The following is a 19,343-nucleotide window of genomic DNA, read 5'->3' as shown; positions in this document are numbered from 1 at the left end:
AAAAGAAATACAACTCTCGTCCACACACTTTCCAACTATTCTATAAGAAAAAATTGAAATTTAAAGAACACTGAGAATGTATTTACACTGTACAGTACACTTAATCCCTTCCAAGAAAATTATAATAACTTCACGGAAGCTGAACCCTAGTGTGCAGTTGTTTTCTAATTCCGACGCCCAGGAATGATATGAACGAGAGATCCAACAGCTGGCAGAATGAGCTGAATTTTAAATTCTCATAAAACGTTTTTTATATACTCCTATACTTTACATACGTTTTTCGCCGTAACCCATAAAAGATACTTGTACAGTACCTTGTTCAGTTTGCCATCATAGCACAGTATAGGTATGGAGATCATGGAGACGTTTGTGTAGATAAAAAGAGTAGTCTGAAGTCTCAGATGTGAGGGTAGCGACTCACCGCGCACTCCAATCTGCAGCACGGACTTGGTTTCGCCAGCCAGAATTATGGTCGGCAAAAAATCATGGATCTGAAATAATGAACACCATAAGTGATGAATGAATTATTTATATGTATAGGAAAATATGAAAATAGTAATTTAAGTTTTGCTACAATTAAAGTCAATTTTGTCGTTTAAAAATTATTTTATACATGTCTATACTTTCTAAGATGTCCATACATCTTCCTTTCCTTCCTGTGTGCAACAGTGTCGTAGTTGATACTATACGGTGATTTGCGTAAGTTAAGTCAGTTTTGCTGTGTTTTTTTTTTTAATATGTGCCTTTGATTTTTAATCCGCCCTACCTATCTATAGGTACCATCAGTTAAGAAAATTAGTTTGTAAATACTGCAGTTATAATAAAGGTTGTTTGTTTCGTTACTTGCACGTGTCCTGTTTCCGAGTTTTTTGATGGTCCTAAACATAGTTTTGCTTAGTTTACCCAGTTTAAATGTCTCGTTTCCGAGGTATTCAAAAGTGACGATATTTAGAGTTACTGTTTTGGTCTTAGATTAGCCAATGTCTTATTACACTTAGTAAATTAAAATAATCGAGGAACCGTTATTTGTGCGAATTGTGTCGAGTTCCAGCTTACTTCACACTTCATTTTTAACTTTCTTTTACACCTCAAAAATGATCCATTTTGAGTTCATATATAAATTTTAGATTCTGAGTTCATGTTCTAATTCCCCTCTAACGAAGGGTAGGGAAAAGAGAAAGTAAAAAATAAGAACAGTTACCTGAAAATAAAATTTAGCGGTTGCATGAAGCGTCGCATTAGTGATGGCGATAGGCATGTTGTAATTATTAGTGAGATTGACGGACTGTGACTTGATTCTGCCACTCTCGGACATAAACCTAGCCTCCGACCGTCCTACCTGCAGTCCTCCAGTCAAAACCCTGGCCGTGTACGTCAACATCAACTTGTGCCCAGCCTGGCCACTCTTGATAACTACTCTGCCAGACGTCTGGCCAGTTTCATGCGCTAATTTCCCTGTTCAAATACATAGTACAGATTATGAAAAAATGTATTGGCAGATTATGTTATTGGACAACCACATAGAAATTATTAAACTCAACTAACAGTCAAATGTAAGTACAGCCACTTGTGTGGAATGACTAACATCCGGGGGCACCTTTACCGGTTGGAAGTCTATTTTCAGAGCCTTCGACACAGGCATTGCTATCACATTCTGAAACATGAAAAACCAACACTAATATAAAGTAACAGAAACTCAGCAAAAAAGTTGGTATGCAATTAAGTCATGGTTGTTAGATTAAATGCCTTTAAGTTCTTTAATTGTTGTCTTTAGCCTGAAGAAAGTCGGGTGGCCGAACGCTATCTTGTGAGCAACTGACAAAGCTAGATAACACTGAGCGATTTTTGAGTACATTTTAATTGTTGGCCGACCAGGTGTACAGATTGTTATTTCAGGAATTCATGGAAAGTACATTGGGACGATCTCGTGATGATTCATAGCTTTAGACAACTACAACATCGACCTTATATCACATTGCCCCCTTACATTAGCCGAAAGTGATTGGACCAAGTCCAACTATTAGAAGATCTACCAGTAAATTGATTTCATATCATTATGCTTAAGTAGTAGCATACGTGATTGATACTTTATAGAAGTTGGCAAGTACACATTTCGCTAGTGGCTTTATTGAGGTATAAGTTCATGCGCCACTACCCTACATCTTTTTTCCTTTCAGTGATAGCCAACCTGGACCTCTGTAGTACATTCTAACTCAAACATTGTATAACAACTTTGAAACCGAACCCGGACAATACGTTGACTGCATTTCGATTTTACAGAAAGCACGGTGATGCTTCAGCACCTGTACCATTCGACAGAGAATTATATATCCTGAAATACAGTCATATTTTTACTGCACTTCGGAACTGATCTGACTAGGACTGAAAGATTGCCGAAGTATATCCATGTCAGTTTCGAACTTTGGCTCATGAGTGCAGTGTTCTTATGAACCGATTCGGGAACTCGATTTCTCAGTCTAAGAACCAAGGTTGAAATGGTAATTTTATTTATTTATTTTATTAATTTTTTTTTTTTTTTTTTTAGATGAAAGAGATCTAAATGATGTTTGGTCCATAAATTTCAGTTTCACATTCGCTGATATTTTTGTTTCAAGAAAAACCAACACTAACACAACTAAAATGAACAAAAAAAACCTTAAAGAAAAGTATTTTTAAATTGGAACCCACTTGCACTCTTATAGGTTTTTTCCAAGAGTTTTTCAGATATATTTTGACTTCTTTTGGCAAATCCTGAGTGCCGCCGATGCCGAAGTCGATGAGATCATCCGGCGAGTAGAGTCCGCAAACTGGACCGACCTCTACGTCCACTGGGATCACCAGGGTCTCACCACTTTTATCCACCTTCAATCTAGGAACATATGTCAAAAAGGATAAGCCTACAAGTGTAGTCAAATAAGAGAAACACTTCATTTACGGTATATATACAAAGGAAACTGAAGTTCTACGGCGAAACCGTAAGTGTATTAATGAAGGTATTTTAAATGTATTTAATTAATTTAATAACAAGGAATAACTATGGACTCAAAACTAACCAAGTTACGCCAATGGCTAAAACAAAAAAGCTAATCACAATTAAATTAGATAAATAAAATGAATATATTTTATTTTGTGGACTTTATACTAAAATAATAGTTCGAATATTATTAGACTGACGTCTTCCAAGATTGGAGAAATATAAGTTTTTTATGCCAGGCACTGGAGTGAATAACTAATAAAGTTGCCCTTGCTCTTGTCATTAGCATGAATGGCGACCAAATCCTCTCACGGTAAACTCACCCATTTGAACACCTATTCCAAATGTCCCTGAGATCGAGGACTAATTAGGCTACAGCTTCGAACACTCACAGATAAAAAAAAAAAAAACTGGTCAACAGGAAAGAGATAAGCTCAGTGGTTAGCATATACTGGATTCTGTGGAAAACTCGGATTCGAATCCAGCTGCTGGCCCTTAGATTTTTTCTTCTTAGAAGCTTCTTATAGCTCATTGCCCGGTAATGGACCGTGTTTTGTAACGAGAGAACACTGTCCGGTGGCCGGCAGTGCACTGGAAAAGCACTAGATCTAATCATATACTATAATTATTATATCTGTCTATACTAACAAATAAATTTTAAGTATACGTGACATCAATAGAGAATGATCAGAATCGAAACGTTTTATCAATCGTAAAACGAAAAACATTGAAAACCAAAAAGTGACAAAATTAAGAGTTGTGTAGGTTCTATCCAACAAACTATCTATTTTTAAAAAAAGTTTCTTTTTCAATTTCCCAAAACCACTTATTTTAGAACTCACAAACCTCAGAACACTGATATAATGGTTGATAAAAGTAGTTGTAGCGCTTGTTAGCTGATAAAAATGATTACCTGATATAAGCTGTGTGATTCTTCTGTGTAGTCGCATGGAATTTCAATCTAATGATCGGCTTTGTCAAGAATGCCGGGATGTTCCAGATATGTTTGGGGCCCTCCAGTTCCCCAGACGGCAATTCTAGGTGAAACTCGCCCCCGCTAGAATAGACTTCCATCAACTGAAATGATGTATTTCTTAAGCTGCTTATAAAAAAAAAATTGTTGCAGAGACTTTGAGAGAACATAATTACGACTAATACAATTAAAACATTAATTAAAACCGCGAATAACGATAAAACTGGAAATAAAATACATGTCTACAACCAAAAGCTTTACCTAAACTAATTAGTGGAAGAGAAATTATTGCCAGTTTCAGATACTTTTCTTTTATCTATAGGAAAAAAAAATGACTGAAACTGACAATAATTTATCTTCTCTTTGGGAAAATAAATCTGTCACTGAAAAGATAATCAGTACTTTAAATATAAACAAAAAACAGTTTCTAATCTTACTTATACATTATTAGACAGTAAAAATTTTATTATAATTTAATTTTAAAAATAAATAAAATATAAATACGTTAGCATGATTTGAGTTTGATCTTATTAATTAGCAAACAAAATCAAAAGAAATTCTTCTTTATTCTCTGCAGGCACAAAAAGTAAGAAACAATAGAAGAATAAAGAATCATATTTTAGAAAAGTATTAACACTAAAAAAGTAACACATAGAAAACTTTTCAACTTGTAATTATTACTTTTAGGTCCACCAAAATGAATTGGAGGTAACATTTCTCAAGTTCAAGAAGACTGGCCGATGATACATATTAAAAAATAATTCAAGACAGAATTGTCATTTCTGGGTATCAAATTATTTTTATTTCATTCAGAATTTTTTTTAAATTTCATACAAATTTCCTTGACCGCTCCCATTCAATTATTCAGGATTCCCAATTCAGTTTCATCATTCCGTTAGTTCAAGGCTCACTTAAACGGAACAAGGGTACAACCTATGAAAAAAAGTATATCAAAGCACTGTTTTAGTAATTTATTCTTGACATATCCAACCGATGGATCCATCAGACTAACATTTTTTTAAAAACTTAGATTTGAACTTGGGTCGCACCAGCTGCAACGCCCACGAAAGCTTTGGTACGTTCGAGGGGTAGAGAAAGGGTTTGTAAAAGCTGGATTGCAAATCCGGACAACACCCATAAGGGAAGGAAGTAAGCAGGAACTTCCATTGACTCTTTAAAGGGAGGTAAGCCAGATTCAAACCCAAAATTCTTATGCATTTGGAACATGTTAGCGGCAACGAATCAAATAAAAAATACAATGATACGAGATTATCGATTGAAAAAGTACAATAAAATGACAGTAGTAACCAAATTGAATTTTTTTTTGTTTTTTTTTAAACTAATCGGGCTAACCCTAAGTGTATACAAAAATAATGGCTGTTTACAGAAGTTTCAATTAAACCTATCACAAACTCCGTGTTATATTAATCTTTGGACTGAGTAAATCGTCTCTACAAATAATCATCTTAGGAGCTTTTTTTGACATCCATGCCTACGATTCAAGATGTATTCATGATGGTACTTTAACAACCTCTGAGAAAAACAGTGAGTTGGTGAGTTCATTAGATCAATGAGTAAGATGTCACCAGCGAATTTTATTTCAACTAAGAATTGTAAATGCAACATTTATTTTGTGGATTTTAAATTCCTGAAACGAATATGAAACATAAGACTGCAAATAACGCCAAACGGCATCTTAAAAAGAAGCGTCCCAACTCCATTTCCATCCCTTCCCAGAAGAGTCCTTATTCGAATTTTCCTTGGAAAATAGTTTCACATAGCAGAGATAAGAGTATACCTAGTTTAGAACTCTTTTGTGTGCAAAACTTGAATGAGTGAAAAATCACTTCGGTAAAATGGTACTTACAGTAGAGGACATTTATCAGCAACAACGTGTTAGGTACCTTTCATCATTTATATACATTTTTTCGGACTCTGAGAACCTCGAAATAAAAATCCGATGAAAACTTTGTATCGAAAATTTGACTCGATCGCAAATGCTTCCTCATAGCAGAAACAGAAAGTAAAAATTGAAGAACCTGGTGAACCAGAACTTATTTTTCACTTCACTAAAATCCAGACTCAGCTTTATCCGACAACCATTTATTTTGATTCACAACACATTCCATTTGCAGGAACAAATTTAATAATTTTATCGATGTTGAAACTTGAGTGCAGGAGTTTTTTCATGAATGAACTTAATCTGACCTGTAAAGGTGTGGAATGAGGATTGTGCATCAAAATTAAAGGTGTGTACGAAGCATTCAGCGGCAATCTGATTCCAGAGAATGGCCTCAGTCGGTAAGGACTTCCGATACTTTCCCCGCGTACCTGAAACAGTTGTACTATTATAATAACTTCTGTATAATTAATTTAATGATCTTGACAACCATCTACTTACTATGTACTTGAAACTGCCGTCAGAGGTGTGTATGAAAAGATGGCTCTCGATTCTCCCCTCCCCTCGGCCTAGGAACACCACGTTGAAGGTGGTGTTGCCAAGAGGAGGGATAACCTGCAAACAGCAACCGTAATCACATTAAACAAAAACCAATGATAATGCTGTACATTGTAGAGGGAGTGAATCTACAACCACCCAAAAAAGTAGCATTAGTTAACAACAGTGTTTTTTTTTTCAGTTTAACTTGTATAGCGGCTCATTAAAAGATCTATGGGGTTAAAAAAATAGCCGCGTAGAATATAGAAATTCGGGCAATATTGCAAATAGTCTCCAAATTTTTGGAGAAATTAACCTTACTCATGTTCCCAAAAAGTTCACTTCAAGTGACTGAATTTCTTTTGTTACATATTTTTCGTTCTTCATTTCGAAAAAACCTTAATAATTTCCAATTTTGGGAAAACGTATGGACAAAAAAATTTTGGAACAAGGTCATATATTAAGTCAGTCATAACGATCACACTCACCTTATCCTGGAAGAAGGACGAATGAAAGTGTACAGTATTGCCGGAAATGGAGGACATGTAAACAGTTTTATTACAGCTGGTGTTGATGACAGTAACTTTTTCATGATGAGGCACTCCTAAATGCCTGCACCAAAAAAATAAAATATTAAAAAAGTATAATTAAAGCGACATAAATAAGCGATTAATAATTTAATCAAAACTATTCAAATTAAAAGTATTGACCTCAAAAACTTACCTTGCTTTGAAATCTAACACAGAAGGATGAAATCTTAAATTATTTTTGGAAGAATACAAAGGTTCATCTATAATATTCTGAATTCTATAAACAGAAACAAAACCTCTGTCAAACATTTACCTTATTTTCTGTTAAAAAAAATATAACAATAGTGAGAAAAAAGAAAAATCCTTTTTTTAATTATTATTTTTTCATTACAGGGTTAGTTAATTTACTCAAATTTAGTTGAAATAAGAAATTTTAGAGATTCTAAAACATTATCCCCCCTAAAAATAATGAATAAAGGGATATATACAAGATATATAAAATTTATATACGATATATAATAATAGTAATAATAATAATAATATTAATGGGACATTCTGCAGAAGAAAAATGCAGGAAAAATGATGAAGTTAAATAAGAAGAGGTGCTGAATGAACGACCTTTGAATGACCAATATTGTTTATTAATAATTTCATTTAATTTATTTATTATACTTTTGCTTACTTAATTTCTGATGTCCCAGTAAAATCCTGAAATCAAAATGAGTATAAATTAATTGCGAAAATTATGAGTATTATCTAATTAAAAAGCTATAATGAGAATTTTCTCAAACTACTTCTTAATTATTGCAAGTTTAATAGAAATTTGTTATTTCTAAGCTTGTAATTTTTACTTGATATTCAATATGTCTCAGCAAAAACATCAAAACATCAGTGGAGAAATTAAGAATCTATATTAATTTTGGACCCCTATTCTATAGGCATGTGACTATACTTTGAATTCTAGTTACGCATCCAATGTATCTAACATATACAGTTTACACGCCATTGCCTCGGGAGCATGAGACTACCTTAAGGTCGTTCTTCCCCTTATTTAAAAACAGGTGGTAGATGGGTAAAATTGAACTGAATATGGCACTTTATAGATGAAGTTTACAGTTTTCTTTAATTTTATATTCTAGGTTGTAAGAAGTGTTTTTTCTCTAATTACTCTACTTTGGTATTTACTAAAAGTTTCTTATTAGCTACCCCTTTAATTCTATTCTACGCTTATTTAATTTGGCTTACTTTTTTCTTTAACAAAAAAAAAGTTATAACGCTAAAAAGCACCCCTTCCGAAATTAATGAAGTAGTGAAGGAATGCCCAGTTCTGCATGGGTTACTTAGATGTGGTTCAAAAAGTTTTCTGGGAGATTTAAGTTTGAAAAGTAAGCTCTGACTCGAGCGTACTCTATGTCCTTCGGTTTCGTTTTCATGGTCAAATATTCCATCTCAGTTTCAGGAAAGCACGCAACATCGAATTTGTTTTAAATAACGGCGAGAACGTAGCAACTGAAAAGTCCAATGAGACTATTATCATGGCGCACAGTTTTGGATTTCGCTAATAAATCCATTCTAATCACTTGGCACTGTATATTTGAAGAAGCTTATGATAGACTGATTGTCTAATAGAACTGAATTATGGCAAGTTTTGGTAAATGTGCTACTATTCTGCATCTCCTGTTTTACCTATCCCGTAGTATGGAGAAGATGGCCATTAGACACAGGCCTAGAAAAAGTGCAACACTACTTGTGATACTGTTGTTAAAACAACCTGTTGTATGCAGAAGTTCTCTACAAGAGTTTACTTCTTTTTATGTCTGCTACTCTTTAAATAAAAATATAAAATCAAAGCTCAGAAAGCTAAGCAGAGAAAAAGGAAAAGACAAAAAATAATTACCTTGTGCATGGAAGGAATTGTATCAACCAAGTATCTAACATCTTCACTAGAAGAATAGAATGCTGGGGAAAAAAATAGTTTGGCTAATATATAAAAACTTCTAAAAAGAAAAAATTAAAAATCCATATAAAAAAATAGTAAAAGTGACAAACTTACAGTGGCTATTCGAATTGGAGGAAAGATGAGATTTAATGACAATATCTAGGAATATAATTAGAGAACCGTAACAATAAAACAATTTCACTGCCATTCTCACAAGATTGAAGATTTAAGACAAGAAATTTTTTAAAAATTTATTCCCACCAAAAATAAGTAACTAAATCAAACTTTACTAGTAAATAGTTAATAAATTAGTTCATACATTTTAAACAAATAGAAAAAACAATGTCATTTTTTCTTATAATCAGTCTAACTATTTTTTTCTCACGAGATAAGAAGAAATTAAAAATCTTTTTCAAGAACTAATGTATTGATTTTTTGTCAAAGTGTATAACCTATGAAAATGTGTAACCTCCCCCAGGCTAAGGTTATCTATCACTGGCACACACAGAGTTCACTGAGCGTCAGTTTAGGCTGCAACTGCCTTCTCGAAATAAAAATTTAAAAACCAAATAAGCGGATCCCTCCCTTCGTAGAAAAATTAAAAATCTGGTAAAAAAAGCTCCTAAGATTTCTTTTTTACTTTTAGAGGAAAGAACTTTCTTTTTAAACAATTCCTCAAAGTCATAACTCGTTCCTTCTTCGAAATTGGAATTTTACTAAAGGATGGATATAGGTTCTCTAAAATAAAGTAAGTAAAATAAAGGAAATCGGCATGCTTGCAATCATTTCGGTCTCTTAGTTCATAAAAACTTGGGCATTATCCTTGAAGATTAAATTTCTGCTGCTAACAAGCGTGCGGTTCGGTGATTATCGATGAGGTTTTCCCTGAACGATGGACTACATCTTGCCAATGAGAGCTAAACAGCGAAGTCCTTTAAAAACAACCAGGATCTTCACCAGTTATTTATAGACATCAAAATGGCATTCAATACTGTCAAATGCAAGGAGATCCTTTACACTACCGAGTGCCATCTTATACTAATGGTAATCTGGAGTGTGGTAATCTTTCTAACCAGCTCCCGTTGAATCTATGCTAATGGTCAAAATTAACGCACAACTTAATTTATTTAGTTCAAGATTATTATTTAATTAAAAAAAATCAATTACTTTTCTACATTATTTTATCTAGTTTCTTACTGGTAATTAGTAGTTATCACAGTCAATCAAATTGTAAATACAATTTTGTTTACTTTTGTGCTGATTAATCCCATAAAGTCTATGCCACACTTAAAATTTATTTTCAGTTATTTTTTTCCATCGTTGGTTTGTTGGATTTTATTCTTAATCTTAAACGTACTTTGTTTTCAATGGCTCCATTCATGCATTTGAGTGAGTATGACAGTGACAGGACCGTAATATTACTAGAAAAAGGGTAAAATACTAAGGAACCCAGTAATGAATAATAACCAGCACCCTTGAAGGCAGCGCGAAGACGCCAAGAGACTGGGTGTAAATCAATCAACAATATGAAGGGTTCTTCGGCGTTTCAGAGAAACAGGGCTTCACATCAGAAGGCCGGGACAGGACCGACCTAGTCTGCAGACGAGATAGACGATAGATACATCCGCCATTTGACTCTGCGAATCCGCAGCATTACTGGAAATGAGATAAAAATTCTCATCTGACAAATGTTTCAATTACCTGCAGTATTATAAGAAGAAGGTTCAATGAAAATAATATGATGGTCCGGCACCCGGCTCGTGGACCTCTTCTTACCGCAGTTCACAAAATAGCCAGTCTTCAGTTCGCGCGGGTATTGTGGTACTGGGTTCGATTCCCCGGCCTATGCCTTGGATTTTATTTAATGGTTAATATGAGAAATTTACAGTAAAGTATGTTTGCTAGTCGCCTCCGTCCACGACACCTAATTGGTAGTTGGACGTTAAGCCCCGCCTAAAAATAGGCGATAACTTACTTACTTACATTGGAAGATTGTTCTCTTTAAAGATAAGAGGAGAGTTGGTTTCAAATCTTCGGACGGGCGAAATTTCATATGGAGACGCTCACCATGCTACGCCTCATGCTGTATGATTCTTCAGGTGGCATTTCATGGTGGCTTATTGATGTTTTTGGGGTGCCATTTCCTTGGATGCATGTACCGAATTGATTGTTGTGCGAGGAAGATCTCTAAGGAAGAGGCACTTAAAAAACATAATCGAGGAACATGTAATGTCTACCACATAATGATATTGGAAAGAAATTATTGCTATTGCAGAACAATGCCAGGCCCCTACAGAGCACATATTGTGGATGGCTATTTGAATGAGATTGGAATTGAATGTTTGGTGTGGCTAGCTCGAAGTCCAGATATGATTCTGATCGAACACATTTGGGACCAAATTATAAATATACGAGTTACACTTAGTTATGTTACCGATTATAAACTGATTTAAAATTTAACTCTTAACTGATTACACTTTCGAATTCAATACTTTAGTGGCAATAATTGTTATTTTTGCTTTCGATTTATTTCCTTCAATCTAAGCAAATAGTACTATTTTTAATGATAACATTATTTTTCTTTCAATACTTGTGCCATAAAAAGTGATATAAAGTTGATATTTTTAAAAGTGATATATAAAAAGTAATATATTTCTTTACATAAACTTGAGCTGGGAAACTCGGTGAAATTTCCCACTCTCAACGCGAACTTGGCAAAAAAATAAAATTATTTTACTACATAGAAAAACATATTTATTTATTTTTTTGCGAATGGACTAATGAAGTTATTAGCGCCAGTGATTAATGTTAACAAAATATGTAAACAAACTGACAGTCTGGTTGACTGAGAAGATTATAATGCTGTAATTGTTTACGCCCCGTATACGATCTCAGCAGCACTATTTTTGCAAAGACTGAAAGATTGCACCTAATATGCCTATGCTAACCAAAGAGTTAGCTCAACATACACTTCGCCATCTCTTCTTCTATTTTGCAGCCATCTATATAGACTCGCCTGAAATCGGTGCCAATGCAAGGTCTTTCGATACGTTCCCAATGTTTCGGAGCTTCCGATTTTGCCACTATTGTGGCTAAAATTTGGAAGTATATTTGCAGATGTTGCAGATTTATAAAGACTGTGGAAGTGGTTCTCATGGTACCGTCACAACCAGGTTTAGCAAGCCTTTATCAACCACATTTCGAAGAGTTAAACGGAAGCATGTTTTTGAGCAGCTCAGGTAAATAAAGGATGGGCTGTAAAATAAAATTTAATGCTTTTATGTTGATCTTTAATTATATTTTGTTTTTAAAATTCTTTTCTTTGTTTTAAATAAATCGGTGACAAAATGTGAACAATTCTCTTCATTTTTTCACCATTATTTCGATTTTTTTTTTTTTTTAAATTGTACATTTATCATGACACTGTACTACAAGTGTAAATGTTATTGCAATCACTCTGTCATACTTTTCTATATTACACAATTTGTTAGAAATATGTATTCCTTAATTTTTTAACAAATATAAGAACAAATCTAAGTAACAAAGTATTTAAAGAAATTGTATAGAAAATGTTTTACATCAATTTTGTTACTGCATCTGCTTTGCAGTCACCAAAAAACTAGTGTGAACACACACTACTTTCTCAAAATCCTATTTCTCAAAACATCCAACTTATGAATTTTCTTTAAGTTTAGAATTTTTAATTAAGTTTAGTTCACGACAATAAGGGTTTATTATAATATGAATTTTCTTTTGAGTGAAGCGTAACGTTCAAATTTCCCAAAACTACGCTAGAAATCGATCAGCATGAAAAGAATTTCCAACACAGATGATAAGAAGGATGTACCACTATACTTAGTCGAATTTTCGTTCTACTTTATTTGCTGTCTTTTGAAAACCGGCTTAACGATACTTGTAAATACAGTGAATATGTGTAGATCTATAATTTTAACTGAAAAACGTCTCTCGAAAAGCCATTTTAGAGGGATTTTGGGGATGTGTGATGTTAGGCTACTCCTCTAAAGTGCCATTTCCATATAATTTATGTATCGAAAACCTGCTGCAATATTGATGTTACTAACAATTAAATGTATTCCGAAAATTTGGACGTTGAATTTATTGACGCAAACCGACATTGCGACCCTAAAGTTGCCAAAAACTCTTTTAGAATTTGGTGGACTAAATACTGTTTGACCGGCAAGTTGGAGTAAGAGAAAGTTGTAGGAGTTTCACATAAGATTTTTAATTTTAAATTAACTCATTATGTGTTGCACAAGCTACTTGAAACTCTAAAGATGATTGTAAAACACACTGTATTAAATAATATGCTGATAAAAAATTAAAAATAATAAGGTAATAATAAACCGAAAAAAAATAAAAATAAATTAAAGTTTATCAAAATACCTAAATAAAAAATATGTTTTCTCAAATTATTTACAGGATGTAGTTCTAGAGTTCAAATAATTTTTGAAGTAGTAGTATAATTTTTATACATATTTTTACAGAAATACAAATGGTTTTTTGTGCTAAAGTAATAGTAGAAAAATACTCTTCTATGAGTTTATAGAATAGAGGATATAGCAGGTTGAACTGCCACACATAAGCAGTTCTACACCTCATATACGACAACAAAGTTCTTAGAAACGAGTTTCGACAGTTTTTGAGAAATTGTACATTATAAAATTTAATATTTTACGATTATTTATGTTTTTAATAAAAATGTACCCAAATGCTAGAGACTTCAATATTTTAGAGCGTAGTACTAAAACAATTTTAGAAGTAACTTCATCTGATTGGATCTCTGCGCCTCTCTCTTTATACAATTAGATGAAAAATTTATCATAGCGCACTTATAGAAATACACTAATTAATGTGCTCCAAATTCCTTAACTCTTTGTACTTCTATTTTAGGGGTGGACAGTTTTGTATTAAAAAACAAGCCATTCACTACAAAGCTGAAAACTTTTCACTCTGCCCTCGAATACGATTGATAAAAAAAAATCGTTTGAGACATTAAAACTTCGGGCCAACTGATGTTCTTCAACATCTGAATTTTGACACACATTGGATTTCTACTTATGTAGGTTACAACGATTGTAAACCGTACAATTAACTAAAATGACACATTAGAGGGAAGTCTAAAGTACCCCCTCCCATTGTATTCTCTAAAATACTTTTTTACTGAAAAGTTGCATTCAGAAGTCATACAGTAATGATAAGTAGTTTGTATTACAAGTTTCAAGAAGTTAGCTGGAGTGATTTTCAAATAAATAGTGAAAAATTCACTCTTTATCTTCGCACACCCATAGAAATCAGTAAAAAAACCTTTTTCCTAAAAAAATTAATGTGCTTTCAATTAGTGAGTTAAATTAGCTGGAAAAATTCGTGAAATATTAATAAATAAAATGAGCAATTTCTCGAACTCTGTTGAAAATCTGACCATGATCTACAAAGTGTAGAACTTCATGCTTAAGAATGGCAGTTCAACCAGCTACACTCCGCAATGTTGTGTGAGATTTTTTTTTAAAAAAAGGATGCCCACTGCTTTGAATCACATAGGGACAATTCTGTCTAGGCCGGATTTTGAACGTCTTATACAGAAAACAGCTTCACTCGATCAGTTTTTCTCAAATCTAAGAATGTCATTGGGGAGACTGAGATGTCAAAAGAGTAAAAACGCAACAGATGATCGTAAAGTGGAATAAACTAAAATAAAGGAGCCTTGGAACTGTTTCTACTAGTCATTGGTTCCTGTTTAGTAAATTGAGTAAGTTAACAATGATCCTTATCCTTCAGAACAAGAAGCTAGTATTTACTTGAAAGATGAGGAGAGAAATGTTTTATATGTGTTCATTTAAAAACCAGTCGTACTGAAGTCTAATTTCGCTTATTTTTATTTAATTTTTGAATGTTTTATTTTTGTTTTTGATAAGCATTTGCTGGGGAAAAAAATTCTTTTTCTTACGGAACCAAGAGTAGTTTTTGAGTAATTAGTGCTTTAAAAAAAAACGGTCCCTATCTTTAAGTGCAAACATGCTTAAACGTGAAGTATCAGTTCGTGGACTACAAAAAGTAGTATAAGTTTTATACTTTTGAAGAAAAACCTCTTTTAAAAAGAGACTGTTTGATAAAAACAATGCAATGAAGCTTTTGATTTGATTTGCAGAAAATATATACATTTAAGAACGCAGACAATGTTTGCCAAAAAGTTGGGAAATAATATAAAAAAAAAGAGTAGACTTCTTAGTTTGTATTTTACCCGATCGGGGCCAATAGGCCACAATTTTTACATATTTTTTTATGTTCAATAAAGGAAGACATGCCATAAAATAATCAGCTATCAAATACAAAACTGTGACTGAGAAGCCAGCAATCGAAAGTACCTTTGCTAATGAGAGCAAAATGTGATAGACTGCAAAAGCTGACGCCTGAACTTTGTAAACAATTGGAACATATAATTATTAATTAATGATATTAATTATCACTATATTTCTATTAAGAAAAAATTTTTGATTTTTCCCAAATTTATACACCCATATATACCCTTCATTAACCTATTAATCCAGTTGGCAAAAAGCCAAAATTTGACTGAAAAATGCTATGAAACAATCATAGCTACTGACGAGAGAAGAATAATGACTGCGGAAAGCAAGTTACAGAAACTAGTTGGTTTCTTGCCCCATTCGTAATTATTTTTCTAACTCCATTTTACGTGAGGTACAATTATTTCAATCTCAAATTACCCTGGAATAGTAATTTTCTAAGACACCACACATCTCTTTTAGGAGTTTCTTAGTAGATATTTTTATGGATAATTAGGGGGAAAAAAATGCACTAATTGAAAGTTATAGTTATAATAGTGGTGAAATTAATGATCACTCTCACCTAGACAGCTGCAGTCTACATATTTATCAGTTCAGTTTTAATAACAACTAACAACAGAATAATGAATGTTGTTTAATAACAACAGAAATTTAAAACACGATTGTAAAACATACGCCTAGAAATACTTGGTGGATTTTTTTCTACCTCTTTTTTTATATGCATATAATATTTATTTGGATATTTCTGCAAGATTCCGCACTTGTCCACGCAAGGCGAAGCCCAGCTAATACTGAATATCGACTGGGTTTATTAGTTAATGAGTTCACACTGTCTAGACCGAAGCATAATGTTCACATGTTCTGTATGAGAGAATAGAAACAACATACATAATTCATGACTGCCTTAAGAAGACTATTAAATATACTTCAGGTCAGGAGAATTGGTCCACATTCTGTCTAACTGTCCCTAAAGGCTGGTTAAGTGACTCAGTTGATCTGTACCTGAATTTATAGCAGCACTAAGTAGATCAGTTTATATTGAATGATTTTAACTTTTTAGTTCAGTTTCTTATTCAGAATTATTATAATTAGTATCATCAATTATTTTATTGCTATTTAAATAATACAAAGAATAATTTGTTGGTGCTCTTACATTGTGTTCTATAAATAACCTCTTCAGAGTTTTTTTTTTTTTTTTTCACAGGAAATAGCTAATTTTGTCTTGATTTCTTACAATATATTATCTGACCAAAGTACGGACGCAAATGTTTTTGAAAGTTTATAAGAACATTTATTTATAATATATGTGTATTTTTCCATGGATGTAAGAGAGGGCAGTGTTCTGAGTTTTCTCAAAATAAATGAAACTAGCAAGTTTTTAGTTACATTTATATTTGTTGCTTTGCTAGCTCCCATGACTCCCCAAAATAAAGACCGTTAACGTCAGCAATACGATTGGGGATAGAGGCGTATGAATTTACTACCTCAACAGACCGCTTGGAGAACAAATTCGCCAACTTCTCTTCAAAAATGTCCTACTGTAAAGAATGACATTAGCTTTGAGAAATTAATTTACTTAAAAAATTGATTACATTTTACTTCATCTACATCCTCTGTATAATCCAGACTTATTTTCAACAGACTCCATTTATTTCTGTGGGTGAAACAATTTATATGCGGGAGAAAACTTAATCACCATAAAAGTTGAAACAAGCATACAGAAGGTTTTTACTGTAAAGTCAAGGAATGTTTCAGCGAATGTTAGAAATATGTCTAGAAACAATAAAAGTGTGCAATATATAAAGAAATTTTTTTTTTTTTTACTTCTTTTAACCCCCCTTCCCCTTATTAGCGTCACTTATGACTTCGCAAATTGTTTTGGTGAAGTCAGCGAATTAAAGTTTCCAACTGAAATTGGGGCGTCATTCAATTCAAACTAGCAAAGGCAGTTTAAAAAAAAAAAATTGATTATGCCATTTAAATTTCTTCTATTTAAAATCCTGTTGGACACAAAATAAGTTACGTCTTGCTATAAGTATGTATAAAATATGTACTGCCTCGAAATAAAATCATATTTTGTTATCAACGTTTAAAGCTTATATACATCAGCATATCTTTAAGGAACAAAATTAACGATTTGCATTATTTATGTATCAGTCAGTTAAAGTAAAAAAAGATTAGAAAATAAATTATAAATAAATTTATTACAACTTTAAAAAAAGAGAAGCAAGTTAGTAATATATCTCCTAAGCAAAATACTGTTAGCTCCTAATATTTTGGGTAGTGTTTCAATTTTTACTTTCATTTATCACTCGTAGAAGGGATGTTTATTTACTTTCTTTGACCACGAAGAATCAAATTTTTAAACATTTGCGCTATATTAGAAATACATTTTTTGAGGTCCCCAGATTTCAAACCAGGAGAACTTCGACATCGCCATTTACAGTTACTAAAATCATTATTTGCAAACCACAGAAAAACGTAAGTTATTTTAATGATAACATTCAGCTTTTATTTAAACAAGTACTTCATTTGCTTAAAAAAAACAAAAAACAGATGATTATTAATAATTTATTATACATTTCTTTAAACTTCGGATTTTTACTGACATAAAAAACACATAATAACTATATTGTAAAAAATGTTCCACAGCCCTTAAGATGACTTAGTTTCTAGGTCGAAAGCTCGGCAAAATAAAAAAAAATCATGGACTGAATTTGGCATTATTCTTCTCTTCCTATTGGATTAATCAGTAACCAAAAACAATGAACAATAATAATTTTATTTAAAAACAATTTGTTTGGGCCGAAAAATTAAATATTTGTTTAAATAAAATTGGTTTATATGAAACACACGCACATATACCTTTGCAATCAAGGTAGTCTAATCTGAACTCTCTTAAGGACACATGACACGATAACAGACATAGAAGTTACTGTAAATGTTAGTTACCTAATATTTAACAAAGGTTGTGAAGTGAATGATTTACTTTAACTTGATTATAATTTAAGTTTTGAGCTAGAGTACTTCTTTTTAGTTAAGATGGAAAGCATCTGCAACTCAGATAATGCTCTTCACGATCTAGAAGAAAACGAGCAGAATTTAAAGACAGCAAAGCAAAATTTATAGATCCCGTCCGTACTGCTCACTACCAGGGATACAATAAACATGCGTGCTATGATAGTCAACGATACTATCAAGCACTGGTGACTAACCACATTTTCAAAATAAATTTGAATGGTTGGAAAATAAAATGGAACGCCATCTTGCTATATAAAAATGTATTTCTACAAATAATTTGAGAGAACTGAAAATTATATTGTTTATATTACTTGAACTGTTCCGATCTTCTAAATTGAATAAACTGGACTTAAATATGGTTTGTGTTAAAAAAAAAAATCATAAATCCATTTCTACAAATCACTTGATCGTACCCGGGAACCTCAAAACATGTATTTCGGCAAAAACCTCAATTTCAAAAATATGACAAAATGGCAATACTACCTCTAATTTTTAGAAAAAAATTAAAATAAATCTTCATGTATTGAAAAAAATATGACTTTTCCAATGAGGTTCCAATATTACTGAAACAGGTTCCAATCCTACCCAATTTATTTTCTTTTGCGTTGTATTAATGAAAAGATAATTTTTCTTTTCGTAATTTTTAGGATGTTACAAAAGCAAAACAGATATTGGCACTGTACATCTAGGTAGCTTCTCATTCTCACAAAATGAATCATTAAAGGAAAATAAAATAAAATTTTCAATGCACAAAGTTGTATATACAGAATCTTGCAGTTATCTACCTTTAAAACTAAAGTCAACCTTATGGAGTCTACAATGCAAATCTTTTAAAAACTTCTTCACAGGTTTTGTGAACAGAACTTGCTGAACGACCATTTTCTTCGATGATGTAAACGAATCCAAAAAATTTGCACTGTTGCTCAAAATATCCCCATTTCACTGCCTTCGAATGGAAACTCTTCAAGTACTTTGGAATAGTACATTCGTCTCATAATCTTCTTAGAGGGAGAGAGTAAAGCAGCTTGTTTTTAACTATATTTGTTCTAGCTCTTAGTTACAACTTTTTTGCCATACCCCTTTTATTAATGCCTTGAAGATTCAACTATTCGAACCGACTGCTGTCTAACAATAAGAATGGGATCC

At 32.6% G+C, this 19,343-nt stretch overlaps 1 protein-coding gene across 2 annotated transcripts in view; it reads right to left on the bottom strand.

The window, feature by feature from the left end:
- Tmem131 (Transmembrane protein 131) overlaps window positions 1–9,201 on the bottom strand; it is a 29,529-nt gene extending 20,328 nt beyond the window's left edge. For both annotated transcript variants that reach the window (XM_074138508.1, XM_074138509.1), the window contains exons 1-12: window positions 8,968–9,201; window positions 8,812–8,873; window positions 7,597–7,622; window positions 7,108–7,191; window positions 6,873–6,996; window positions 6,349–6,462; window positions 6,156–6,278; window positions 3,888–4,051; window positions 2,689–2,869; window positions 1,546–1,654; window positions 1,202–1,455; window positions 315–491 (exon numbers count right to left, since the gene is read on the bottom strand). In XM_074138508.1, coding sequence (XP_073994609.1) covers window positions 315–491; window positions 1,202–1,455; window positions 1,546–1,654; window positions 2,689–2,869; window positions 3,888–4,051; window positions 6,156–6,278; window positions 6,349–6,462; window positions 6,873–6,996; window positions 7,108–7,191; window positions 7,597–7,622; window positions 8,812–8,873; window positions 8,968–9,061 — 1,512 coding nt within the window. In that variant the 5' untranslated portion in view covers window positions 9,062–9,201. The remainder of the gene's footprint in view (window positions 1–314; window positions 492–1,201; window positions 1,456–1,545; window positions 1,655–2,688; window positions 2,870–3,887; window positions 4,052–6,155; window positions 6,279–6,348; window positions 6,463–6,872; window positions 6,997–7,107; window positions 7,192–7,596; window positions 7,623–8,811; window positions 8,874–8,967) is intronic.
- Between the last annotated feature and the right edge of the window lie 10,142 nt (window positions 9,202–19,343).

The sequence above is a fragment of the Rhodnius prolixus genome, unplaced genomic scaffold (genome assembly GCF_049639745.1).
Source record: "Rhodnius prolixus isolate KJV_2025 unplaced genomic scaffold, Rpr scaffold_11, whole genome shotgun sequence".
Taxonomy (NCBI): Eukaryota; Metazoa; Arthropoda; class Insecta; order Hemiptera; family Reduviidae; genus Rhodnius; species Rhodnius prolixus.
This window is presented reverse-complemented; position numbering and strand designations above follow the sequence as displayed.